The 26,481-nt window shown below is 44.9% G+C and overlaps 4 protein-coding genes across 4 annotated transcripts; all 4 read left to right on the top strand.

The window, feature by feature from the left end:
* The first annotated feature begins 4,335 nt into the window (after window positions 1-4,335).
* On the top strand, window positions 4,336-17,582 carry p2rx3b (purinergic receptor P2X, ligand-gated ion channel, 3b). Its single transcript, XM_072462901.1, has 12 exons — window positions 4,336-4,632; window positions 7,287-7,422; window positions 9,192-9,263; window positions 9,351-9,414; window positions 9,481-9,574; window positions 11,228-11,305; window positions 11,376-11,517; window positions 12,484-12,620; window positions 13,407-13,500; window positions 15,246-15,311; window positions 15,386-15,463; window positions 17,116-17,582. The coding sequence occupies exons 1-12, from the start codon at window positions 4,511-4,513 to the stop codon at window positions 17,239-17,241; spliced, it is 1,209 nt and encodes a 402-aa protein (XP_072319002.1). The 5' UTR covers window positions 4,336-4,510; the 3' UTR covers window positions 17,242-17,582.
* Window positions 17,583-20,521: 2,939 nt separating this feature from the next.
* LOC140377767 (histone H4) lies at window positions 20,522-20,955 on the top strand. Its single transcript, XM_072463318.1, has one exon. It carries the CDS (start codon window positions 20,585-20,587, stop codon window positions 20,894-20,896), a length of 312 nt encoding a protein of 103 aa, XP_072319419.1. The 5' UTR covers window positions 20,522-20,584; the 3' UTR covers window positions 20,897-20,955.
* Window positions 20,956-21,894: 939 nt separating this feature from the next.
* LOC140377475 (histone H2B-like) lies at window positions 21,895-22,496 on the top strand. The gene has a single exon (XM_072462902.1). It carries the CDS (start codon window positions 21,935-21,937, stop codon window positions 22,307-22,309), a length of 375 nt encoding a protein of 124 aa, XP_072319003.1. The 5' UTR covers window positions 21,895-21,934; the 3' UTR covers window positions 22,310-22,496.
* Window positions 22,497-22,982: 486 nt separating this feature from the next.
* On the top strand, window positions 22,983-23,755 carry LOC140377855 (histone H2A). Its single transcript, XM_072463464.1, has one exon. It carries the CDS (start codon window positions 23,077-23,079, stop codon window positions 23,452-23,454), a length of 378 nt encoding a protein of 125 aa, XP_072319565.1. The 5' UTR covers window positions 22,983-23,076; the 3' UTR covers window positions 23,455-23,755.
* The last annotated feature ends 2,726 nt before the right edge of the window (window positions 23,756-26,481 follow it).

The raw sequence follows: 26,481 nt of genomic DNA on the forward strand, positions 1-26,481 counted from the left end.
ACAGATCTTAAGCACTTACAAATGTTTGTGACTGGAAATGCAGACCACGGCTCAAGTTTCTGTGAAGCTGGGAGTGAACGGGGGAGGGGAGAGTCAGATACATCAGATCATCCAGAAAGGAAGGAAGACAGAGGGGAGAGAGAGGGGGGATGAGAGGTAAATAAAGGGGGAAGAGCCAGTGAGAGGGGAGATGATACAGGCAGAGAGAGAGAGAGAGAGAGAGAGAGAGAGAGAAAGAGAGAGAGAGAGAGAGAGAAAGAGAGAGAGAGAGAGAGAGAGAGAAGAGAGAGAGAGAGAGAGAGAGAGAGAGAGAGAGAGAGAGAGAAAGAGAGAGAGAGAGAGAGAGAGAGAGAGAGAGAGATGGTGCATAAATAGAGAAGGACTCAGGGAGGAAGAAGAGAGAGGTGATTGAGAGAGGAAAGAAGATGTAGAAAGAGAGGAAGAGGTGAGGAGGGAGGAAAAGAGAGATAGTGAGAGAGGAGAGAAAGACAGAGAGGAAGAGGAGAGAGCAAAAGAGAAGTGGAGATTGAGAGAAAATTATGATTTATCTACTTTTCATTATCAATAATAAATGTAATATTCATCATTATCAATAATTGATATTCCACTCTACAAGTAAACTGTTTAGTGAAGATGTGTCGACCAAACAATGAGACAGAAGACACACAATGAGACAGAAGACACACAATGAGACAGAAGACACACAATGAGACAGAAGACACACAATGAGACAGAAGACAAACAATGAGACAGAAGACAAACAATGAGACAGAAGACAAACAATGAGACAGAAGACACACAATGAGACAGAAGACACACAATGAGACAGAAGACACACAATGAGACAGAAGACAAACAATGAGACAGAAGACAAACAATGAGACAGAAGACAAACAATGAGACAGAAGACACACAATGAGACAGAAGACACACAATGAGACAGAAGACACACAATGAGACAGAAGACACACAATGAGACAGAAGACACACAATGAGACAGAAGACACACAATGAGACAGAAGACACACAATGAGACAGAAGACACACAATGAGACAGAAGACACACAATGAGACAGAAGACACACAATGTAACGTTCCTTTGCTTGAGTTGCAAAACTAAGTCACGCAAATGATGGACGAGAGAGACTAAAAGATGACTTCTTTTGGTTGTCTCAAAAGGATGACCTGTGTCTCTCTCTCTGTGTCTTTCTCTGTGTGTCTCTCTATGTCTCTCTCTCTGTGTCTTTCTCTCTCTCTCTCTCTCTCTCTCTCTGTCTCTGTGTCTCTCTCTGTGTCTCTCTCTGTTTCTCTCTGTGTGTCTCTCTCTGTGTCTCTCTCTGTGTCTCTCTGTGTGTCTCTCTCTGTGTCTCTCTCTGTTTCTCTCTGTGTGTCTCTCTCTGTGTCTCTCTCTGTGTCTCTCTCTGTGTCTCTCTCTCTGTGTCTCTCTCTGTTTCTCTCTGTGTGTCTCTCTCTGTGTCTCTCTCTGTGTCTCTCTCTGTGTCTCTCTCTCTCTGTGTCGCTCTCTGTGTGTGTCTCTCTGTGTCTCTCTCTCCGTGTCTCTCTCTGTGTGTCTCTCTGTGTCTCTCTCTCTGTGTCTCTCTCTCTGTGTCTCTCGCTCTGTGTGTCTGCCTCTGTGTCTCTCTGTGTCTCTCTCTCTGTGTCTCTCTCTCTCTGTGTCTCTCTCTGTGTCTCTCTGTGTCTCTCTCTCTGTGTCTCTCTCTGTGTGTCTCTCTGCGTCTCTCTCTCTCTGTGTCTCTCTCTCTGTGTCTCTCTCTGTGTCTCTCTGTGTCTCTCTCTCTCTGTGTCTCTCTCTCTGTGTCTCTCTCTGTGTCTCTCTGTGTCTCTCTCTCTCTGTGTCTCTCTCTCTGTGTCTCTCTCTGTGTGTCTCTCTGCGTCTCTCTCTCTCTGTGTCTCTCTCTGTGTGTCTCTCTGCGTCTCTCTCTCTCTCTGTGTCTCTCTCTCTGTGTCTCTCTGTGTCTCTCTCTCTCTGCGTCTCTCTCTCTCTGTGTCTCTCTCTCTGTGTCTCTCTCTGTGTCTCTCTGTGTCTCTCTCTCTCTGTGTCTCTCTCTCTGTGTCTCTCTCTGTGTGTCTCTCTGCGTCTCTCTCTCTCTGTGTCTCTCTCTGTGTGTCTCTCTGCGTCTCTCTCTCTCTGTGTCTCTCTCTCTGTGTCTCTCTGTGTCTCTCTCTCTCTGTGTCTCTCTCTCTCTGTGTCTCTCTCTCTGTGTCTCTCTGTGTCTCTCTCTCTCTGTGTCTCTCTCTCTCTGTGTCTCTCTCTGTGTGTCTCTCTGCGTCTCTCTCTCTCTGTGTCTCTCTCTCTGTGTCTCTCTGTGTCTCTCTCGCTCTGTGTCTCTCTCTCTCTGTGTCTCTCTCTCTGTGTCTCTCTGTGTCTCTCTCTCTCTGTGTCTCTCTCTCTGTGTCTCTCTCTGTGTGTCTCTCTGCGTCTCTCTCTCTCTGTGTCTCTCTCTGTGTGTCTCTCTGCGTCTCTCTCTCTCTGTGTCTCTCTCTCTGTGTCTCTCTGTGTCTCTCTCTCTCTGCGTCTCTCTCTCTCTGTGTCTCTCTCTCTGTGTCTCTCTCTGTGTCTCTCTCTGTGTCTCTCTGTGTCTCTCTCTCTCTGTGTCTCTCTCTGTGTCTCTCTCTCTCTGCGTCTCTCTCTCTCTGTGTCTCTCTCTCTGTGTCTCTCTCTGTGTCTCTCTCTGTGTCTCTCTGTGTCTCTCTCTCTCTGTGTCTCTCTCTCTCTGTGTCTCTCTCTCTGTGTCTCTCTGTGTCTCTCTCTCTCTGTGTCTCTCTCTCTGTGTCTCTCTCTGTGTGTCTCTCTGCGTCTCTCTCTCTCTGTGTCTCTCTCTGTGTGTCTCTCTGCGTCTCTCTCTCTCTGTGTCTCTCTCTCTGTGTCTCTCTGTGTCTCTCTCTCTCTCTCTGCGTCTCTCTCTCTCTGTGTCTCTCTCTCTGTGTCTCTCTCTGTGTCTCTCTCTGTGTCTCTCTGTGTCTCTCTCTCTGTGTCTCTCTCTGTGTCTCTCTCTCTCTGCGTCTCTCTCTCTCTGTGTCTCTCTCTCTGTGTCTCTCTCTGTGTCTCTCTCTGTGTCTCTCTGTGTCTCTCTCTCTCTGTGTCTCTCTCTCTCTGTGTCTCTCTCTCTCTGTGTCTCTCTCTGTGTGTCTCTCTGCGTCTCTCTCTCTCTGTGTCTCTCTCTGTGTGTCTCTCTGCGTCTCTCTCTCTCTGTGTCTCTCTCTGTGTGTCTCTCTGCGTCTCTCTCTCTCTGTGTCTCTCTCTGTGTCTCTCTGTGTCTCTCTCTCTCTGTGTCTCTCTCTCTCTGTGTCTCTCTCTCTGTGTCTCTCTGTGTCTCTCTCTCTCTGTGTCTCTCTCTCTCTGTGTCTCTCTCTGTGTGTCTCTCTGCGTCTCTCTCTCTCTGTGTCTCTCTCTGTCCTTGAAGCTGGAGCTGACATTAGGCCTGTGCACTGGTTTTAGCTTTGGTGACGTCTTGAATATTGACAGTTTCAAACACTTGCTGCTCAGAGTCAGAGGACAGAGGACAGAGGACAGAGGACAGAGGTGGGTCTGAGGAGGATGTTGGTCATTTAGTGCATGGTGTGACAATTATATTACCATATTATACAGATTAAATCATTCACAACACATTTAAAAAATCAATGCAATAAATATCAACTTACGACAGCTGATTTTATTTTAAACGTTTTCTTTTTCCTTCTGAACCGTTTCTTAAAATTGAAGATGAATCCACCTTTAAAGCACAAAACCTCTGCTTGTGTCAGACAACCTTGTTTCACCCCAAATCCAGAATGGAAAAGTGAAGTCCTGTTTGTGCAGTTCCCAAATGACACTTTATGTGTTTTCTTTAGGCAGGAGGTTTTCCAAAATAAAATACTGGCCTTTGCTGGGGATTTAATGTTGTTTACTGACACATGTACAAATATCTCAAATTTAAAGCATGAGTCGAGTCACAATTGAGTTTGAATGAGGTTGTTGACATGACGTTACCTCAGAAAAATAAATATATTATTCTATAGACGCTGGCGGTGGCATTAGCATTGTGGTAGCATTTACCATTCTTGCATATTTATACAAATTTGGGCCGTTTGACCACTTCTGATCTTCTCCATATCTGTGTCTGCATTTGGAACAACATAAGTCCTAAAGTCTGTCTTCTGTCGAACTGAGAGTGACAGAGCAGCTCTTCTTCATTGAAATGAATGGCCTGCTTCCCCCACAGAGGTCCGTTAGTGGGCGTTCCCTCGGATGCTGACTGTATCTATGGGAGGAGAGACGGAGAGATGAGGACGGAGAGAGAGAGCGAGCACTGGGTGGGTGCTGTTGACTTTATTTAATGGATATAAAGCTTGGGAGAGCAGAAGATCACCGTCAGATTTCATTACTGGATACAACTTTGAGAAGAAAACCAACAATTGTCAACAACAATTTCAACACCTTTTCTATTTTAATTTTTCTTATTTACTTTACGTATTGTATTTCTACAATATTAATTTGATATCTTCTGCTATGTGGTCGTGTATAACAGACTTTTTCACTTATGAAACCACCAAATCCGTGGTGGTCAAAAGCTGGACCATCGGCATCATCAACCGAGTCGTCCAACTGCTCATTATCACCTATTTTGTTGGGTAAGTCTTTGTTTTCACATGTTTATCTAGACTTTTTAAGATGCTAAAATAATCTCCTTTACATTGATTGATGCGTGAATCTCACATTTGAAATTAAATTGATGTTTTATTCAGGTTTTGAAAAGGTGTGTGTTCAAAAACATTGTCAGATTAGATTATATTGATGCATTGGGGCTGTGTATACAAATATCTGCCAAACTGCTTTAGTGTCATTCGTACATTCGTGTTCCAGACCAGAATCCAATCTCATATTCGTCCTCAGTTTGAATTGTGTGCTCGGTTTACACACATTTCACATTCTGATCATTTCCTCGCTCAAACGGCCTTGACTGAAGCTTAGCCGCACTAGCAGCTATTGTTTTTCTGTTTTTTTAGCTGCTTTAAACAGCTTCTCTGGTGTTTTTGATATAAAGACATAAAGAAAAAGTTGTTTTCTACTCATGTAAGCCAAAGAGATAAAACAGTATTCTTTCTGTTTCAGGATCTTGTCCATTTTAGCACTTTGTTTTACTATTTTATTAAATTTATTAAGCCAGAAGGACTGGTTCCATTCTTCCAATCTGACGTTAAGTAGATGCAATTTTCAGCAATTTGGAACATTTGAACTAATATGAAGTGAATTGAAGTAATTAGAACTCCTCCAGCTTGGATTTTGTTGGCATTTCTTTGTGGATTGCTCGATCTGACCAAAAATAGTCCTTTTTTTTGGTCATTTTTACCAATAGCTTTTAGAAAAATCCAAGCATTAAAGGTTTTCTGGAGGATTTTTCAAGGAAAGAAAGTCCAACGACGGTCCTTTTACAAATGGTGTAAAAGGACAGTCGCCATTAAAAGAATCTCACTTTAGTTTGTCTCTTCTTTTCAAAAACCTCAAATTCTGACTTTCTTTTGCTTCTTGTCTGCCATTGTGACAAACATTGTACTGGAGTAAGCAGTGTCTTACGTAGGCAGAGATGTTTACGTAAATCACGCACTGAAAACACAGTCGGTTACGAAAGGAACGTTGTGAGTTTGATTGACGAGCCAGAGGCCAATAGGAGACAAGGTAGCCTCCTTCTCTAATAGTCATCACGTCCACACTTGATGTATTTTGATTCTTTTTTTCAGTTTACCACAAGTACAAGCCTGTTGCACATCAATTAGGCTATTTATAACAGATATTGACGACTAAAAACTAATGAAAATCCTCCATACAACCTTTAAGAGTTTAAAGGCATGGCTATGTGATAAATATGTCTCCATGACGTGGTTGTTTTCAGTCCAAAAAACACATGTAAAACCTACATTTCGGCTAAATAATATAAACAACTTAGCAGTTTATAACGTGCTCAGTAGCACCCCGAGCCCCGAGCAAGCTTTCAACGTTGAATCTGTTTATGTGTTTGTTTTTTAAATTTTGCTGGGGAAAAATTAATGGAAAATATGCTTCCGGAACCAGAAGTTGTGTGTCACTGTTGAGCTCCATAAAAGAAGGGCAGTTTCGACAATACTACCACAATGTGACGAGTTTTCAAGTCTCTGGTTCTCCTGCGTTAGACATCCAGAGCGTCTCGTCTCTACTCTCTACTTCCCTTTTGAACCTCTATAATAAAAATAATACATCTTTTATTTATATAGCGCTTTTCAGTGACCCAAAGACGCTTTGACATATACAAAAAGGGGGGGGGTATTTACAGACAGGGGGGGACAGCACGTACAATACACAATAATATACAGATAAAATAAACAAGACAGAAGAAGTAGAAAGGATGTAACAGGGGGTAGAAGTGTAGACAGTGGGGTAGAGGAGGCGCGGGGAGGGGGAGGTCATAGGCTTGGGTGAAGAGGTATGTTTTTAGGCGGGATTTGAATGTTGTGAGTGAGGAGAGTGGGACAGGTTGGGGGAGGGAGTTCCAGAGTCGGGGTGCTGTTCGGGAGAATGCTCTGTCACCAAAAGTTTTGAGTCGGGATGTTGGTGCAGCCAAGGTGAGAGAGGAGGAGGAGCGGTGGGCTCGGGAGGGGCGGTGGGCTCGGGAGGGGCGGTGGGCTCGGGAGGGGCGGTGGGCTCGGGAGGAGCGGAGAGCTCGGGAGGGGCGGTGGGGGATGAGGAGGTCAGACAGGTAGGGGGGGGCAAGGTGGTGAAGAGCTTTGAAGGTGAGGAGGAGTATTTTGAAGTTCACTGGGGAGCCAGTGGAGAGAGCGGAGAACGGGAGTGATGTGTTCACGGGACCTCTGCCTCGGGCCTATGAACAGGATTGCACCTCTTAGTTTTGATGGTTCGGATTGGCAACCTTTCATCAGTCTACCCCAGGGCAGCTGTGGCCACGGAAGAATCTCACGAACAATGTCTGTGATGTGCACGAACAATAACAATGTGACAATTTGAGAGCCTTGTAAAGCACAATACAATTTACAGACATAATAATTATTAGGTCCAGTTGGAAACTCTTTTCTAAACTTTGGAACGAGGTGCCTTTGCACATAGGACAGAACTCTAAGTAGTTTTATGTGTGGCACTTTATTCAAATTCAAGTCATTTTTACAAGTGTATAAAATAAAGCTGAGTTTCAGTTAGGTTCCCCAAAGTCCTTCTCAATAATCCTCAATAATGATGCATAAAAAATCACGTAAACAGCTTCATAAAACGTGCATATTTCTGCATATTGCTGCTGCAGGTGGGTGTTTCTGCATGAAAAGGCTTATCAGTCCAGAGACACAGCCATCGAGTCCTCAGTGATGACCAAAGTCAAAGGCTTTGGCACCTACAACAACAAAGTGATGGATGTGGCCGACTACGTCACGCCAACACAGGTAAACCACTCAAGACAAAGCCGCCGAAAAGCTTTAAATGATGCAATGTTACAGGACGCACCATCCTGAAGGAGGAACGCCTGGCTGTTTATTCACCTCATTCCGGAAGTTTGTCTGGGCACATTCAGCTCCTTCCGGTTGTATTAGTGAACATAAAGCTGCAGAACTCGAAGGGAAATAAGTTTTATCTGTGGTCATTTTCAGGCCCAGGGAATCAGTGCAACGTTGACTTGTTGGTCACATGAACATTGGACTTTTTATACAATTGGATCTACTTTGGGGTGGAATAAGGTCAATAGCCACGTTTCGACTATCAAGCACTTTGGACCACTTCTGCTAATGTCGCTCTGCATCTCCAGGCTCAGCTCCAGAGGCAAAGCTCTGCTACGTGAGCAGCTGATAAGTCACATAAGCCACGTTTATTTTTAGGAATAAAATCTAAATCCATTCATCATTCATTCATCTTCTACTGTTTGTTCCTGGTAGGGCTCGTGGGCCTATCACAGGGACTTTGGGCCTTGCTACACATGCTCATTGCAGGCTTCAAATCTAAATCGTACCTGAATTATTACTTTTTAACGGGCAGTCTCAGCAATTCACAAAAAGATGTTCAGTAATTCCAAGTTTGTGTTGCAGTCAAATACGCTGGACTGGGGTGGGCAAACTGTGGCCCGAGGGCCACATACGGCCCGTTTGTCTTTATAATCCGGCCCGCCAAACATACCAAGTAATATTTTTAAAAAAGGCATCTGTCTGCACTTGTATCCTTAATAAAGATGACCTGAAATGAATTAAATTATAGCTTAAATAGCCTATATTTGACAGTTGCCTGGATTCGAATATGTCCCTCGGAGGAAAATAATTGCCCACCCCTGCTCTAGAATAAACTATACTGGTTTATCATCAGCATTTTGTGCATTTATTTCCCGTTCTCTGCGTCGCCGCACCACTTTTGAACGTCTCTTTAAGTAATGCATTGGTTTGGATAGAGTTAGTGTGGGTTGGCTGTGGGTCGATAAACAAGAAACCGCTGATGCTAACGTGTGCGAGCTTTGTTTTGATAAATCTTTTGGCTCAACATATAAAGTTATAATTTCTGGAAACACGTCGATTTATCGTGTTGTGAAAAAATATTACTTTCTTCAGTGTCTGCTTTTCCCCGTCGTGTTTTCTCATATCATCTCAAGTCAAAAGCGAGCGCTTTGATCCAGTTTGGATCGCTCCGATGTGTGAAGACTCAGGGCGTTCTGCGTTCGAGTCAGTGTGCCTTCTGTGTTGAGCCTCTTGTGAGTTGTAAAGAGCGGTACAGGTGAGACTAAACAGCCACTGCTCAAAGCGCTGTATCAACACAGAAGGTGCACACATTTAGGATTACAGAGCACCGTGATCTCCATCTTCAAACCACCAACTCTTTAGACGACAGTGAGGTGGGGATTTTTTTACCCTTTGGAGTGTGAAATGGGGATTTGAGAGAAGGGGATTCAAACTCACAACTCGGCAGCCGGCTGCACATGGAGCCTGACATGTGCTGCCGCATTATCCAGAGAAGAGATGTTTGAAAGAGGAGTTAAGAAGGCCATTTTTATTTAAAAAAAAAAAGAGAATCCCTCTTTAAACATAAATGGAGGTTTAAGGTTAAATTTACTGGTGAGTTACAGCAGTATTCTGGGTAAAAAAGAAGATTAGTTTCAGGTGAAAGTTGGGCAGTGTAAAGAAATGGATTTTTTCAAAACCGTGTCCAGACTTGAACATTCAAACCTCTTTTACAGGGAGCCTCGGTCTTCTGCATCATCACCAAAATGATCACCACAGAAAACCAAATCCAAGGATTTTGCCCAGAGGTCGGACAGGTTTATGTTTCACTGAAAGAATAAAAAGGTAAAATACAATAACACACAAGGCCTGATGTATGAATATATTTCTCGTAGAGTGAACACAAACACTCCTGTAAAAAGGACAGTGACTGCGTCGCGGGGAAGACTGGGAGCAATGGTGAGAAGTCAAAATGTCTGTGTTGAAAAGGTATTGATATTTTATAAAACTGAATATTTTGCTCAGGAATCCTGACCGGGAACTGCGTCCCGTGGAAAGGCAGCAGTAAAACATGTGAAATCCAGGGCTGGTGTCCGGCCGAAGTCGACACCATCAAAACGTAACGTATTTACTCTCATTGGCCCCGTGTCGTGTTATTACAGTGGGACTGACAAAGCGGAACCTTTCGTTTGACTATTTTAGAGCAATAGATGAGGATTGAGGATTTATTTTTTTGGCACATTGTTGACATTTTACCCAAAGATTTTGAGTTCAAATCGAGTTGGAAAGAAAGAAAAGAAAAAGAAATCACTTCTTTTGACCGAAATTCTCCATCTCTACAGGAGTTCAATAAACATGTTTTAAATATTGTTTACTGTAAAAGTACAATATTAACAGGCATAATCCGGCATCTACATTTACTTAAGTGATACAATTGAGTGGAACTGTTAATTTGCCATTGTCAGAAAGTTCTCCAGGCTTTGAATTTTGTTGTGGGCAGAGTTTAGATGTTTAGTCCCACTTTAAGTTACTCATTTATTTATTTATTTTATGGTTGAGGTTATTTAATGTTTAGTGATATTTTGTCTATTGTCTTTGTTCATTATTGTATTATAGATAATACCATGGCAAAAAAAAAAAAAAATACCATGGCAAAAAAAAAAAAAAAAAAATCCTTAACAGAGAATAGCTGTAAAAATACTCTCTTTACAATTTAAATTGAAGCAAATTAACTGTTCCTGAACCAAACCTATTTCCAAACCGTTACCATCCATCCATTCAATGTGACAAAAAATACAGTAAACAAGAGCCAAAATTCATATAAATTACACAATTACGATTTGACAAATGATAATACCTGATAACACCTTTTATTTTGTTGAATAATTATTTCAATTGGTTCTCAGATCGACTTCCTGTTCCTAATTAACTTTTATTTTTACATTTTTCCACACAAACTGAAACTTGACTGATAAAACCATGATACATATTTACCCCAAAGACCATCCCACCAAACTAAGTCATAATTACAAAAATATGAAAACCTAAACTTTAAGAGTCGCAGATTCATGCTATTGGATATCACAGCAGACACGTGACCGCCCTCTATTGGTAATTTCTACAAATCTTTACAAACACTAGCTTTGTTCATTCCTATCCAAATATAATTCAGTAAAAACAACATTGATAAACTGTTTCATAGGCTCTAAACTAGAAGCTTTTAAAACTATAATAACTTCTACTTCTCTGCATTACACTTTTGGTTCATTATTCATTTGTTTTCACAGTTAAGACAGATGAAAAGGAACATCTGACATTTAAAGTGATCAATTTGAAACTTCTGCTATTTATTTACTAGTAAAAGTAAGACAATGGTATTACAGGTTTTTCATCATGCAATGTGTTCATATAAACATATAGACAAGGTATTGTGTGTTTGTAAAATGGCCTATTGAAAATCCGTCAATTCCGTTAAATCCGTTAAATTTAAGCCTAAAATTAGATACCAACAAATGCTTCTGTACGATCCATCAAAACATTAGAAGTTTGTAAAGTTTGGTCAGTGCAGGCGCTACTTAAGTTACATCACATAAATAAATCTATAAAGTGTTTGAAATTAGACAGTAAAACATATGTAGGTGCAAATCTGACAATGTTGTTTAAGCTTATGTTGAGGGAAGAAACTGACCAAAAAACCTGTTAAAAAAATATTGAATCTGTATATAACTTGCCCAAATACAAATAGCAAACATTTTTTAACATTTCTTTGCAGAACACCGATGCCAGAGGTGGAAAACTTCACCATTTTCATTAAGAACAGCATTCGTTTCCCGACCTTCAACTACACAAAGTTTGTACTGTTAAACATTCAACACAAAGAATGACCCAAATGTAAAACTGTGTCTCCACGTTTTCTGCAGAGGCAACTTCCTTCCGACCATAACAGAACAGTACATCAAAAGTTGCAATTACGACATGGTGAACAACACGTACTGCCCCATCTTCCGAGTTGGAAGCGTGGTTGAGTACGCGCAGCAGAACTTCACCACGCTCGTGAATAAGGTGAGTACGAGACCAGAAGTCACTGTCACACTAAAGACTTCTCACTCCTTTGAAACAGTCACAAAATACTTCAAGTCACTCGTATAAATCACAATTGGACCTGTGGCGCCTCGATACTGTCACTATACTAACATTTCCAACTCAAATTTGATATGAAGGAAAAGGTTTGATACTCAATACCAATGAGGATGATAAACTAAACTAAATTAAGTCTTTTATCAGATTATAGAGCACATAAACGCACGTGACTGTCATGGAATTAGACAAACACCGATGCTATTCCGTAACACATTGAGAACACAATTCAACCTAGAATATGAAACGACACAGAAATATCAGACATTTGTGTGGCATGCATGGGAGAAAACGCCGGGCTGTGTCAGCCAGGCCGTTGTAAGGAGCCTGGCTGACCCTCCTGCGTCTCACTCCGTTTTTTCCCATGCTGGTTGGTTTTATTAGATATTCTGGAATAGGCGGGTCACATTTCTCATTGGTCAGCCTCACATCAAGGCACTTGGTATTTTTCCGTAGAGATCAAGCCTTGGGTAAACATTACCCAAACTCCTCTGGGCTGTCACCCCCCCTAGGGCAAACATCCTTTGGCCCATATTTACGACCCCTTCACAAATGCAGTTTGTCACACACCCGTTCTTCTCTTAGACTAATGAAGCAGATAAAATATCACTATTATGCAGATAAATACATCACAGAAATATAATCATATATTCACATTTTATCACAGTGACTTAATGTGTAGAGGACGCCATTACGACAATGAGCCTGAAATCTAGCGTTTGGAGTTCATCTTTGTTACTAAATGAAGCCGTAAATAACAAAACATCTTAAAACTTACTAGATTAAACATTAGCGACCCTCACCCTCCCCTCAACGCTGAGATTTTGAGGCTTCAAAATCCAGTAAACAAAGTACGTTGATCAGTTTTGTGTATGAATAACTGTGTCTCAGGGCGGCGTGATTGGGATAAAGATCGGCTGGATGTGTGACCTGGATAAATCGGATGACAAGTGTAACCCCGAGTACTCCTTCACTCGACTGGACGCCATGTCGCAGAAGAACGCCGTCTCCCCGGGATACAACTTCAGGTACAGACATTGACACCTTGTGTTGGTTTGTTTTAGACCTTTGAAGAGATTTAAGCAACAAATAACAGAGTATTCCCGTAGAGCTCACCATCGAATGCCAAAACCCCTCCACGCTTGCAGCAAAACCTTTATAGATCATTTTCAGTGTCTCTCTGCTGTGTTTCTTTGCTCGTTCTGGTCCGTGCTGCTTTTCTTTCTGTTTTTCCGTTGTTGCGCTTGTTTGCTAACGGCAGGGGGAGATAAAGGACACTTCAACTCGCTCCAAAACAGTTCATTTTCTCAGCGCACGACTCAGAAACACCTTATTTAAGTAGAGAAAGTGATAATTGTGGGCATATTCTGTAGTGTTTCTGTCGTTCGTCTGCTTTTCTACAACTGTTTTGATCGATTTTCTTTCTTTTTTTTGTGTTAAATATTTGGCAGAGTGGTGGACTTTTATATTTGTCATTTGACTGTAGCAGCTCTTTACTTACTTACTTTCATAACTCACCATTGACTCTTACTGCTAAAACGCTTCTGCAGAAACTATATATTTCAGCTTCCTGTTCATGCAACATTTTGACTTTTTCACATTCTAAAGAGCTAATATTTAGTTTGAACTTGTTCATTCATATGGCAACTGTACATTCTCATCATTCTGAAACCCGTGCGTGGATAGAGTCAGAAAATAAACATCCTGGTGCTTTTGAATGGAACGGTCAGCAGCCGATCCTCTTTGTGATTTGTAGCACTGAAGTCGTACACAATGACATTAAATTCCTCCTCTAACTTAAGTTATTTATGTAGGTTTGCCAAATACTACAAGATGGACAACGGCACTGACTATCGGACGCTCATCAAAGCCTACGCCATTCGGTTTGACGTGCTGGTCAACGGAAATGTGAGTGCAACATCTGGGCCAAATGTTCATCCCGTTCAAATCAATTCTAAATATAAAGAAGTGGTGCAATATAAAGCAGGGGAGCGGATCTTAGTGAAAAAATAAGAGCAGATATGGAATAACAATGAGGAAGTATCTTTAAAATTGCACGTGTATTCATAATTATTGACTGGGGCCTGGAGTAAATGGCTCTTTTGACTTCTTCTCACGCCCTTTCCAATCGAGAAGTGGCATTTATTTGTGTTAATTTACATTGAAAAAATCACTCTTATTTCTCATTTCTTTTTATGTTGTGCCAGATTATACGATTATACGATTATACGCATTTTATACGTGCACATGTTACATTTGCAAACGTTTATGTCGAACCTACATTTTGTACTATAAAAAAGAATCTGTGTTAGACTATAAATACATTTGAATTTCCCCCTTATTTGTGTTACTTTTCCATTTCTATTTTTTCATCAATAATTGACTTTCCTGCTGAAAAGTGTAAGAAGGATGAACTTCAAACCCAGGGATGTAGGGGTGAATGCCAATGAACACTCAGTGGCGGCGATTTAGGAATTATTATCATTCTTCATAGTGGTAGACCTAGTATTAGTATTAGAAATAGGCCCTAGTATTATTTTAAACATTATAATATTTTTGTTTGCATAAATTGTTTGATAATCTAACCCTACCAGTCATTGCGGGGCGGTTATGATATAAAGATTAATTTCAGTTCCTCATTAGAGAGAGAGAGAGAGAGAGAGAGAGAGAGAGAGAGAGAGAGAGAGAGATAAAGAGTGAATGAGAGAGAAAGAGAGAGCCGTGCTGCCTTTGTTCGAATACTTCATTGCTCAGGTGCAGATCCTACACGTTGTCAACAGTTTAGAACTTTTAAGTACGTTTTCAGACTGAATCAAACCACAGTCCAAATGACACTACATTCCAACAATGCGCACCCTAACCCTGACCCTTAATATTAACCCTAACCCTAACCTTAACCCTGACCCTGACCCTGACCCTGACCCTTAACCCTAACCCCTAACCCTAACCCTGACCCTAACCTTAACCCTAACTTTGATCCTAACCCTAACCCTAACCTTAACCCTAACCTTAACCCTAACCCTAACCTTAACCCTAACCCTAACCCTAACCCTAACCCTAACCCTAACCTTAACCCTAACCCTAACTCTAACCCTAACCTTGATCCTAACCCTGACCCTAACCATAACCCTAACCTTAACCCTAACCTTAACCCTAACCCTAACCTTAACCCTAACCCTAACCCTAACCCTGACCCTAACCATAACCCTAACCTTAACCCTAACCTTAACCTTAACCTTAACCCTAACCCTAACCCTAACCTTAACCCTAACCCTAACCTTAACCCTAACCCTAACCCTAACCCTAACCCTAACCCTAACCCTAACCTTGATCCTAACCCTGACCCTAACCATAACCCTAACCTTAACCCTAACCCTAACCCTAACCCTAACCCTAACCCTAACCCTAACCCTAACCTTAACCCTAACCCTAACCCTAACCCTAACCCTAACCTTGATCCTAACCCTGACCCTAACCATAACCCTAACCTTAACCCTAACCCTAACCCTGACCCTAACCCTAACCTTAGGAGGGGGGGAGGGGGAGGTCGTCATTTACAAACATCAAATATCCACATTTTTCAAACTGAATGACATGGAAGAGATCTGAATGATCTGAAACACTTGAAGACGTTCCTCTTTTGCTGGTCCCAGGCAGGGAAGTTCGACATGATCCCCACTCTCATCAACATGGTGGCCGCCTTCACCTCGGTGGGCGTGGTACGTTCAACTCTTTATCATCTTTACAGTTTCATCTCGTCGGCGCTAAAGTAATGGTTGTTCTGTCTCTCCAGGGAACGGTGCTGTGCGACATTATTCTACTGAACTTCTTGAAAGGAGCAGAGCAATACAAGGCTAAGAAGTTTGAGGAGGTACAATACATAGTGAGGCATTTTCTAATGATTTCTACTTTTGATGGGACAATATTTGAGGTGATTAGAAACAGTTTTGTACCGGTCACATGGCATTTGTAAAGAAAACATCGAGTTCACTCAAGGGAGAATCCTTTTATCTGTTTAAACAATAATTCAACAAAATAAAGGCGTTATTGTGTTTTATTATATGTCAAAAAATATTAACTATTGTGTCATTTATATTTTCTCCCTTGTTTACAGTTTGGTTGCTTGGTAACAGTTGTGTCCACTCAGGAAGTGACATTACAAACTGGGGGAAAAGAGGCAATTTATTTTGTAAAATTTTAAATATAATCAGGTGCATTCCTTTTTTTGTGGAATGTGAAGTCTAAACCTTTAACTCTGTATTTAAAGTTAAAAAATAGTGGTAACAAGCAAAGGAAAATCAGAATTAAACTTCCATCTAGATTTTTTAAGAGCGTAGACTGAGCAGTTGATGGGTTTTGACAATTCCCATTTCAAAGCTAAAGCACATTTAACCAAAAAGTAGATTTAAGGACTTGTAATGACTAAAGTCCAGTCTGAATTTAAGGTCTAATCAAACGTGGTCTCAGTTTTGATTTGTTTGTGAGTTTGGAGTACAAACTGATCCGGATTCCTCCCAGAATGATCGATTCGACATAATATATCTCAGGGCTCTTAACAATAATTGAACAAATCTACTGTGTTTATATTCGCCAAATAAGCACTATTTGTCAAACGATTTGCAGGTACAGGTGCGAGTAACAGGAAGTGATGACATTACAGGTGCGAGTAACAGGAAGTGATGACATTACAGGTGCGAGTAACAGGAAGTGATGACATTACAGGTGCGAGTAACAGGAAGTGATGACATTACAGGTGCGAGTAACAGGAAGTGATGACATTACAGGTGCGAGTAACAGGAAGTGATGACATTACAGGTGCGAGTAACAGGAAGTGATGACATTACAGGTGCGAGTAACAGGAAGTGATGACATTACAGGTGCGAGTAACAGGAAGTGATGACATTACAGGTGCGAGTAACAGGAAGTGATGACATTACAGGTGCGAGTAACAGGAAGTGATGACATTACAGGGCGTCAATTCATATCTATCAGGAATTTTAGTCACTGTTTAAAACCAATGACAGAAGAGGTAAGAATAAGTCTGGCGAGGTTGAATCATGGGCTTTAAAAACACAGAGGAGCTTCAACCGTTGAGACGTTTTGCATCATATACAACCAGTAAAACAAGGACTTGGTTTTAAAGTTATTTTAGCTCATGGTCGATTTGAAATAACGTCTTTATCCTCAGGAATCCACCCAAACCGAAGTGTCCCTTTACTGCCCCCTTGTGGCTGAAGTTTGTATCTCACGTTTCAGTTCCAGCTCTGTCAGACTAAACACTGAATAAATTAGGCTTAATCCAAACACAATAAAGCAGGATTAAACCAGACTTGAACCCGGTCCACGTGTGACAAGACAAAACACTGTCTATCCTGTTGATGTTGATTTTTGTGCCATTTTTAGGCTTTCGGAGAGTCTAAACGGATGACTCGACTGATAGTAAAAACCCTGTGTTGTTTTCATTGTGTAATTTTGATTTGAATGAATAAAATGTGTGTCTTAATCTCTTGTGTTCATTCTCAGGTGTCGGACGACCCACTGCACGACTCCCAAAGTAACGGCCTGTGCCGCTCGCAGCTCTCCCTCCGCAACACCGACACCATCATGAAGAGCGACTCGGGGGCCTTCTCCTGCGAACGCTACACATAGGACACGCTGCCTGTAGATAGTTAAATGTACACTTATTTTAGTGAAAACAACAGCCTACAAGATGAATCATATTTAGTATTATTTGTAATTGCATGAAAACATTGCATGGCATTAAATCTATGAGCCTAGGAAAAGAAGAAATCTATAAATAAAATGTGTGTGTGAATAAAGCTGAAGGAGAAAGAAACTGAAAAGACCTGTAATGCTAAATTAAAATGTAAATATGTGACGGTTTTACGGTTTATCTCAGTTATTTTGGAACATTTCACAGATTTGAAATGAGTGTATTCTTGACGCATTTTACTCTTCTGTATCAGGTGATCAGTGTAAATGACTCTTCTCTGAAACAGTTTCAGTTGTGTGTGATTAACAAATACTTTATACTTTGTACTGGACCTCAAGCACAATTTTCTTTTACACACAAACCTGGCTCCTTTTCTTTTAAACATGACTTCATCTTTACTGTGGGCAAATGTGTCCTTCATTCAAACTGTCAGAAGCAGTGAGAAGTGCAGCTGTGTTCATGGTAATCTAAAGTCTATTGAAATGAGACGTGCAGCAGGACCTTCTCAGAGCTGAGGACCTGCAGGACCTTCTCAGAGCTGAGGACCTGCAGGACCTTCTCAGAGCTGAGGACCTGCAGGACCTTCTCAGACCCGCAGGACCTTCTCAGACCCGAGGACCTGCAGGACCTTCTCAGACCCGAGGACCCGCAGGACCTTCTCAGAGCTGAGGACCTGCAGGACCTTCTCAGACCCGAGGACCCGCAGGACCTTCTCAGAGCTGAGGACCTGCAGGACCTTCTCAGACCCGAGGACCCGCAGGACCTTCTCAGACCCGAGGACCCGCAGGACCTTCTCAGAGCTGAGGACCTGCAGGACCTTCTCAGACCCGAAGACCTGCAGGACCTTCTCAGACCGGAGGACCCTCAGGACCTTCTCAGACCCGCAGGACCTTCTCAGACCCGAGGACCTGCAGGACCTTCTCAGAGCCGAGGACCTGCAGGACCTTCTCAGACCCGAGGACCTGCAGGACCTTCTCAGAGCTGAGGACCTGCAGGACCTTCTCAGAGCTGAGGACCTGCAGGACCTTCTCAGACGCGAGGACCTGCAGGACCTTCTCAGACCCGCAGGACCTTCTCAGACCCGAGGACCCGCAGGACCTTCTCAGACCCGAGGACCCGCAGGACCTTCTCAGACCCGAGGACCTGCAGGACCTTCTCAGACCGGAGGACCCTCAGGACCTTCTCAGACCCGCAGGACCTTCTCAGACCCGAGGACCTGCAGGACCTTCTCAGAGCCGAGGACCTGCAGGACCTTCTCAGACCCGAGGACCTGCAGGACCTTCTCAGAGCTGAGGACCTGCAGGACCTTCTCAGAGCTGAGGACCTGCAGGACCTTCTCAGACCCGAGGACCTGCAGGACCTTCTCAGACCCGCAGGACCTTCTCAGACCCGAGGACCCGCAGGACCTTCTCAGACCCGAGGACCCGCAGGACCTTCTCAGAGCTGAGGACCCGCAGGACCTTCTCAGACCCGAGGACCTGCAGGACCTTCTCAGACCCGAGGACCCTCAGGACCTTCTCAGACCCGAGGACCTGCAGGACCTTCTCAGACCCGAGGACCCGCAGGACCTTCTCAGACCCGAGGACCCGCAGGACCTTCTCAGAGCCGAGGACCCGCAGGACCTTCTCAGACCCGAGGACCCGCAGGACCTTCTCAGACCCGAGGACCCGCAGGACCTTCTCAGACCCGAGGACCCGCAGGACCTTCTCAGACCCGAGGACCCGCAGGACCTTCTCAGAGCTGAGGACCCGCAGGACCTTCTCAGACCCGAGGACCTGCAGGACCTTCTCAGACCCGAGGACCCGCAGGACCTTCTCAGACCCGAGGACCCGCAGGACCTTCTCAGACCCGAGGACCCGCAGGACCTTCTCAGACCCGAGGACCCGCAGGACCTTCTCAGACCCGAGGACCCGCAGGACCTTCTCAGACCCGAGGACCTGCAGGACCTTCTCAGACCCGAGGACCCGCAGGACCTTCTCAGACCCGCAGGACCTGCAGGACCTTCTCAGAGCCGAGGACCCGCAGGACCTTCTCAGACCCGAGGACCCGCAGGACCTTCTCAGACCCGAGGACCCGCAGGACCTTCTCAGACCCGAGGACCCGCAGGACCTTCTCAGACCCGAGGACCCGCAGGACCTTCTCAGAGCTGAGGACCCGCAGGACCTTCTCAGACCCGAGGACCTGCAGGACCTTCTCAGACCCGAGGACCTGCAGGACCTTCTCAGACCCGAGGACCCGCAGGACCTTCTCAGACCCGAGGACCCGCAGGACCTTCTCAGACCCGAGGACCCGCAGGACCTTCTCAGACCCGAGGACCCGCAGGACCTTCTCAGACCCGAGGACCCGCAGGACCTTCTCAGACCCGAGGACCCGCAGGACCTTCTCAGACCCGAGGACCCGCAGGACCTTCTCAGACCCGCAGGACCCGCAGGACCTTCTCAGACCCGAGGACCTGCAGGACCTTCTCAGACCCGAGGACCCGCAGGACCTTCTCAGACCCGCAGGACCTGCAGGACCTTCTCAGACCCGAGGACCCGCAGGACCTTCTCAGACCGGAGGACCCGCAGGACCTTCTCAGACCCGCAGGACCTGCAGGACCTTCTCAGACCGGAGGACCCGCAGGACCTTCTCAGACCCGCAGGACCTGCAGGACCTTCTCAGACCGGAGGACCCGCAGGACCTTCTCAGACCCGCAGGACCTGCAGGACCTTCTCAGACCCGCAGGACCTGCAGGACCTTCTCAGACCCGCAGGACCTGCAGGACCTTCTCAGACCCGAGGATCCTCAGGGGTTCAGCCCTGATGTGAAAAATGTATCAAATTAAAGCAACATTGTAAACCAAAGTAAAGTGCCTAATCTATTTCAGGTTAATAGGCCGAACTAAACTCTTGTAGAGATTACTAGGCCTCACACCCTGTGTTGTTTATGATATATAATATGTTGAAATGTGGATCCAGGAGTGTTCCATTGTAGACTAAATTCAGTTTGTATCGTCTGGAAAAACTCGAGTCTCAGATATTGATCCTACTCTGAGTAAAACTGTGGCCAGACGATACAACTGAATTGTTTCTACTATGTTCAAATGCATTTAGCCTTAAAGTATTAAACAGACGTTTGTTGCGCCTTTTTCCCTTTGTTCTTTGTCTCAGACGACCACGTGCGTAACGGTCGCGCGCCGGGCTCCTCCCCCTGTCCTCTATCACGTCCCTCAGAGCGCAAATAAATGCCGAGCTCCAGCTTCGGAGAGACATTTGTGCAGATCATTCTCATCGAGTCAAAATGAGTGGCAGAGGTAAAGGAGGAAAGGGCCTGGGAAAAGGAGGCGCCAAGCGTCACCGCAAAGTGCTGCGGGACAACATCCAGGGCATCACCAAACCCGCCATCCGCAGACTGGCGCGCCGCGGCGGAGTCAAACGGATCTCCGGCCTCATCTACGAGGAAACCCGCGGAGTGCTCAAGGTGTTCCTGGAGAACGTGATCCGAGACGCCGTCACCTACACCGAGCACGCCAAGAGGAAGACCGTGACCGCCATGGACGTGGTGTACGCGCTGAAGAGGCAGGGCCGCACTCTGTACGGCTTCGGAGGCTAAACTCTGTTTTACAACCTACAACGGCTCTTTTCAGAGCCACGCACCCCTCAAAGAGCAATGTTTCTGATATCCATGTATTTCCTTTATCTCTGACAAGTTGCGAGGCACAGACCATGCATTAAGTAAAATCCCCCGTTATGAATCGTGTTGAACCTCATTCAAAAAGCCCATAACTCCATATGTGCCCAAGTGTCACTGACTGACACATGATGAAGTGAGAAACATGAGCGCTCTGGCTTTGTCTTCACTATATTTCCTTAAGACGTTTTTGACCAAGCGAATAGGCCAAAGTGAAAGGATGGGTTCATTTCATGAAGGGGAAGGGAGCAGGGGACCCCGAAACAGACTGCTGAGACACGCTGTAATACAAATATCAAAGTGTCAAAGCTGAGCCATTTATTTAACATGGACATAGCATTGTTTTAAGTGCTATAGCAATATAAGCTAATGTTCAACCCCTGTCAATAGGAGGCTTGTAAGCCATGATCTATTGTCTGTCCCTTCAGGCACTAGTTTGTCCTGAGAGAAGCTCTGTCAGATGTTCCTCAAAAAATAAGATAAGAAAACCTTCATTTGTCCCACAATGAGGAAATTCCAGCGTTGCAACACCGATTAGGCACAGAAGTGAATAATAAAACACATAACTTATAAAACACTCTTGTAGAAATACTCTTAATAAAAATAATAACGCTCTTATTTACAGCGACAATGCCGAACCTGCTTATATGCCAAATGATAAGATGTATTTTTTTATTCCCTAACATTTTACCTTTATTTAATTTTTCTTCATTATCTTCATCATAAACCCATTGACTATAAATGTTACTTTTCTAAATAACTAGTGTTGTTTTATCGATCTAAAAAGGCGGGCAAATGTCCTTTGTTTGCGCAGTGTCGCACAGAGGCGTGGCCTTTGAGCTTCAGCTTTAGCTTAGACCAATCACAGCACGGGACCAGCACAGGGTGTTTGCATCCAAGTGGTATAAAGACAGCGGGACGTCACCGTGACCACACAGCTGCGCTGAACCTCACAGAACGATGCCTGAACCAGCCAAGTCCGCGCCCAAGAAGGGCTCCAAGAAAGCCGTGACCAAGACGGCCGGGAAAGGCGGCAAGAAGAGGAGAAAGTCCAGGAAGGAGAGCTACGCCATCTACGTGTACAAGGTGCTGAAGCAGGTCCACCCCGACACCGGCATCTCCTCCAAGGCCATGGGCATCATGAACTCCTTCGTCAACGACATCTTCGAGCGCATCGGCGGAGAGGCCTCCCGCCTGGCGCAGTACAACAAGCGCTCCACCATCACCTCCAGAGAGATCCAGACCGCCGTGCGCCTCCTGCTGCCCGGAGAGCTGGCCAAGCACGCCGTGTCTGAGGGCACCAAAGCCGTCACCAAGTACACCAGCTCCAAGTAAACCGCCTGTCCTGACTCTAAACAAAGGCTCTTCTAAGAGCCACCCACTTCTACTAAAGAGCTTAATGTCGTTTGTAAAATTAAATGTGACTCGTGCAGCTTTGGCGTCTAAAGTAGTCTACTTGTGCCTGAAAGACGTGTGCTTTGGATTAAGACATTGTATGTGTTACATATGGCTGAATTAAAAGGCTTTTAAACGTTTGTCTTCCTCCGCAAACGCAGAGAATGTTATTATTTACCACTGAACATACTCTTCACATCCAGTGGCTCAAAGCACCCACACGTCCATCATTGTAGTTGGACAATCTGCAGTATATAAGCCCATTATTCACCCTGACTGTGGAAAAGCTCTTATAAAAAGCTAACAAAAGGAATAGATTTGCTTGGTATGGCCCATCACGATTCATGTTTTTTTTTTTGTCAGTTCAATCGATGTAACAAAGCGCAGAATGGGCGCCACATTCAAACGTTTGTTGCCTGCACCGGCTCACAAGTCACGTGCTTTATTTTTATGCTCTGATTGGTTGCCTCGCGCCAAACCCACCTCCCGGAGGCGGGACTTCCGCGTAATTTCTCACTGCTCATTGGACAATCTGATTTGCTGCGTCTGTTGGCGCGTGTGCGTCAGTGCCCAGCGCGCATGCGCAGCGTGCATGGGCTGGGCTCTGCGCTGATTGGTGCGGCATCAAAGAGAAGCTCCTCCGTGAAAACAACACGTTCTCTTGCTTCGTTATTTATTTCTGTGACTTCATTTCTAACGTAGTAACAATGAGTGGCAGAGGAAAGACCGGAGGAAAGGTTCGGGCCAAGGCCAAGTCCCGCTCTTCCAGAGCCGGGCTGCAGTTCCCCGTAGGCCGTGTTCACCGGCTGCTGCGGAAAGGCAACTACGCGGAGCGAGTGGGCGCCGGAGCTCCCGTATATCTGGCGGCTGTGCTCGAGTATCTGACCGCGGAGATCCTGGAGCTGGCGGGAAACGCGGCCCGTGACAACAAAAAGACCCGTATTATCCCCCGCCACCTGCAGCTGGCCGTGCGTAACGACGAGGAGCTGAACAAGCTGCTGGGAGGAGTGACCATCGCGCAGGGAGGAGTGCTGCCCAACATCCAGGCCGTGCTCCTGCCCAAGAAGACTGAGAAGGCCAAATAAACTGCATCAAGTCAAAGCAACGGCTCTTTTAAGGCTCAGCCACTTCTCTAAAGAACAGACTTTATATAAAGATCTTAAATTATTCTGTTTGCTTCCGTCACACAATTACTGCCCTCTGCTGGTTAAACGTATAGGAAAGAAATCCTCTACATGACACGTTTCAATATCATGTGATGTTATGATGGTTTTATGTAACATTTATGCTCAAATGTTGCTCAATAAAGTGACCAGAGCGTGTACGTGTGCAGAAGATGGTCAGATGGTCTGCAGTCTGGACACGGACCCCGCCCCGGGTCTGCTCGGTGTCCACCAGAGGGCCCCGGGTCTGCTCGGTGTGCACCAGAGGGCCCCGGGTCTGCTCGGTGTCCACCAGAGGGCCCCGGGTCTGCTCGGTGTCCACCAGAGGGCCCCGGGTCTGCTCGGTGTCCACCAGAGGGCCCCGGGTCTACTCGGTGTCCACCAGAGGGCCCCGGGTCTGCTCGGTGTCCACCAGAGGGCCCCGGAGTACCGCAGCTTGCTCCATTTTGTTGACGCAGTTGTTGTTTTCATTTGAGCTCGCTGTGAAATATAGTTGCCCATGATGAGGATTCATTAAACATCCTCATCAGTCCCATTTGTAATTTCATATTTATTATTAAAAATGTGCACAGGTGATATAATGCATGTAATAACGGCTTAATACTGCCTAATTAGCTCAGTTTCCTATTCTTTGGCAGTTAGATTATTGTGTGCAGTTATGCTACAACCCGCACATGAACTGAGTTATTGGATGCATTTCTACATTTCACACTATAAGACTAGTCATTTGCCTCATTTCAAAACAGTTTATGCTGCGACGCGATGACATTAAAGACAAATTGTGTGTTGTTAATTGATTTGGTGAGTCATTCGTTTAGCTTTTAATTAAGAGTAGTTCAGATTAACTATATCTTTAAAGGTGCTTTGTAACCATGATTGTGCTTCTCTGTCAGAGACGTCATCTTTGGCAGGACTAAACCAGGATTGCATCAAACCAAAAAGCCCTATAACGGAACAGGAGCACAAGACCATAGGTCCAAACCAGGACTAAACAGAGGTGTTCGTCTGCTCCTGACAGATGTTAGCGTTGCCTATTATGCCAGGTAGTGACTTTGTGCAGCAGAATGAGTACATAAAGAAGTAAAGTGCTTTACAGGACATGAAAAATGCAAACAAAAACATGAATCAATATTAAATGTAGGCTTCTTTAATCAATCAATCCAAAGTTTATTTGTAGAGCTCAGTTCATAAAAGTGCTTTACAACAGTAAAACACAATCCTAATACAATATAAATACTAAAATAAAAGCTCAAATAATTACTTTAAAAGGTAATGAAAATGAAAGAATTGCAGATCAAATTCCTCCCCTCAGAGCACAGGTCTGTGTAGGGGCCCGTCTCTCAACCTCATGTCAGATTTTACATACTTATGTCTATTTTTATCTTATTAGTACATTTAATTTGGTTTACACCAAAGCAAGTTCCTAGCCTGTGAATTTTGTTCTCTGACAATGGTAAAAAACCTTTTCTGATTCTGAGATTTTATCTCCATAAAACTGAAATGTGGATTCCCCATGTTTAGTCCTGACTCTAGGCACCAGCAGGAGGCCGGTCCATGTTTAGTCCTGACTCTAGGCACCAGCAGGAGGCCGGTCCATGTTTAGTCCTGACTCTGGCACCAGCAGGAGGCCGGTCCATGTTTAGTCCTGACTCTAGGCACCAGCAGGAGGCCGGTCCATGTTTAGTCCTGACTCTGGCACCAGCAGGAGGCCGGTCCATGTTTAGTCCTGACTCTGGCACCAGCAGGAGGCCGGTCCATGTTTAGTCCTGACTCTGGCACCAGCAGGAGGCCGGTCCATGTTTAGTCCTGACTCTGGCACCAGCAGGAGGCCGGTCCATGTTTAGTCCTGACTCTGGCACCAGCAGGAGGCCGGTCCATGTTTAGTCCTGACTCTGGCACCAGCAGGAGGCCGGTCCATGTTTAGTCCTGACTCTAGGCACCAGCAGGAGGCCGGTCCATGTTTAGTCCTGACTCTGGCACCAGCAGGAGGCCGGTCCATGTTTAGTCCTGACTCTAGGCACCAGCAGGAGGTCGGTCCATGTTTAGTCCTGACTCTGGCACCAGCAGGAGGCCGGTCCATGTTTAGTCCTGACTCTGGCACCAGCAGGAGGCCGGTCCATGTTTAGTCCTGACTCTGGCACCAGCAGGAGGCCGGTCCATGTTTAGTCCTGACTCTGGCACCAGCAGGAGGCCGGCCCATGTTTAGTCCTGACTCTGGCACCAGCAGGAGGCCGCTCCATGTTTAGTCCTGACTCTGGCACCAGCAGGAGGCCGGTCCATGTTTAGTCCTGACTCTGGCACCAGCAGGAGGCCGCTCCATGTTCAGTCCTGACTCTGGCACCAGCAGGAGGCCGGTCCCTGAGGTCCTCAGAGTCTGAGATGGTTCATATGGCACTAACATGTCTGAGATGTACTTTGGTGCTAGACCATGGAGAGACTTGTACACAAGCAGAGCTGCTTTAAAGTCTCTTCTCTGAGCCACAGGGGGCAGTGCAGAGACCTGAGAACAGGACTAATGTGATGGTACTTCCTGGTTCTAGTCAGGACTAATGTGATGGTACTTCCTGGTTCTAGTCAGGACTAATGTGATGGTACTTCCTGGTTCTAGTCAGGACTAATGTGATGGTACTTCCTGGTTCTAGTCAGGACAAATGTGATGGTACTTCCTGCTTCTAGTCAAGACTAATGTGATGGTACTTCCTGGTTCTAGTCAGGACTAATGTGATGGTACTTCCTGGTTCTAGTCAGGACTAATGTGATGGTACTTCCTGCTTCTAGTCAGGACTAATGTGATCATACTTCCTGGTTCTAGTCAGGACTAATGTGATGGTACTTCCTGGTTCTAGTCAGGACTAATGTGATGGTACTTCCTGGTTCTAGTCAGGACTAATGTGATGGTACTTCCTGCTTCTAGTCAGGACTAATGTGATCATACTTCCTGGTTCTAGT

Source organism: Eucyclogobius newberryi, unplaced genomic scaffold, assembly GCF_026437365.1.
Source record: "Eucyclogobius newberryi isolate DKJ021-1_F unplaced genomic scaffold, fEucNew1.0.hap1 SCAF_4, whole genome shotgun sequence".
In the NCBI taxonomy this organism is placed as follows: domain Eukaryota; kingdom Metazoa; phylum Chordata; class Actinopteri; order Gobiiformes; family Gobiidae; genus Eucyclogobius; species Eucyclogobius newberryi.

Bases quoted from the DNA above. Each gene is read 5' to 3' on its own strand.
- p2rx3b (XM_072462901.1), top strand. From the start codon at position 4,511: ATGTGGTCGTGTATAACAGACTTTTTCACTTATGAAACCACCAAATCC. The intron at 4,633-7,286 runs GTAAGTCTTTGT...TTGCTGCTGCAG, and splicing joins ATTATCACCTATTTTGTTGG to GTGGGTGTTTCTGCATGAAA. The intron at 15,464-17,115 runs GTACAATACATA...GTTCATTCTCAG, and splicing joins AGGCTAAGAAGTTTGAGGAG to GTGTCGGACGACCCACTGCA.
- LOC140377767 (XM_072463318.1), top strand. From the start codon at position 20,585: ATGAGTGGCAGAGGTAAAGGAGGAAAGGGCCTGGGAAAAGGAGGCGCC.
- LOC140377475 (XM_072462902.1), top strand. From the start codon at position 21,935: ATGCCTGAACCAGCCAAGTCCGCGCCCAAGAAGGGCTCCAAGAAAGCC.
- LOC140377855 (XM_072463464.1), top strand. From the start codon at position 23,077: ATGAGTGGCAGAGGAAAGACCGGAGGAAAGGTTCGGGCCAAGGCCAAG.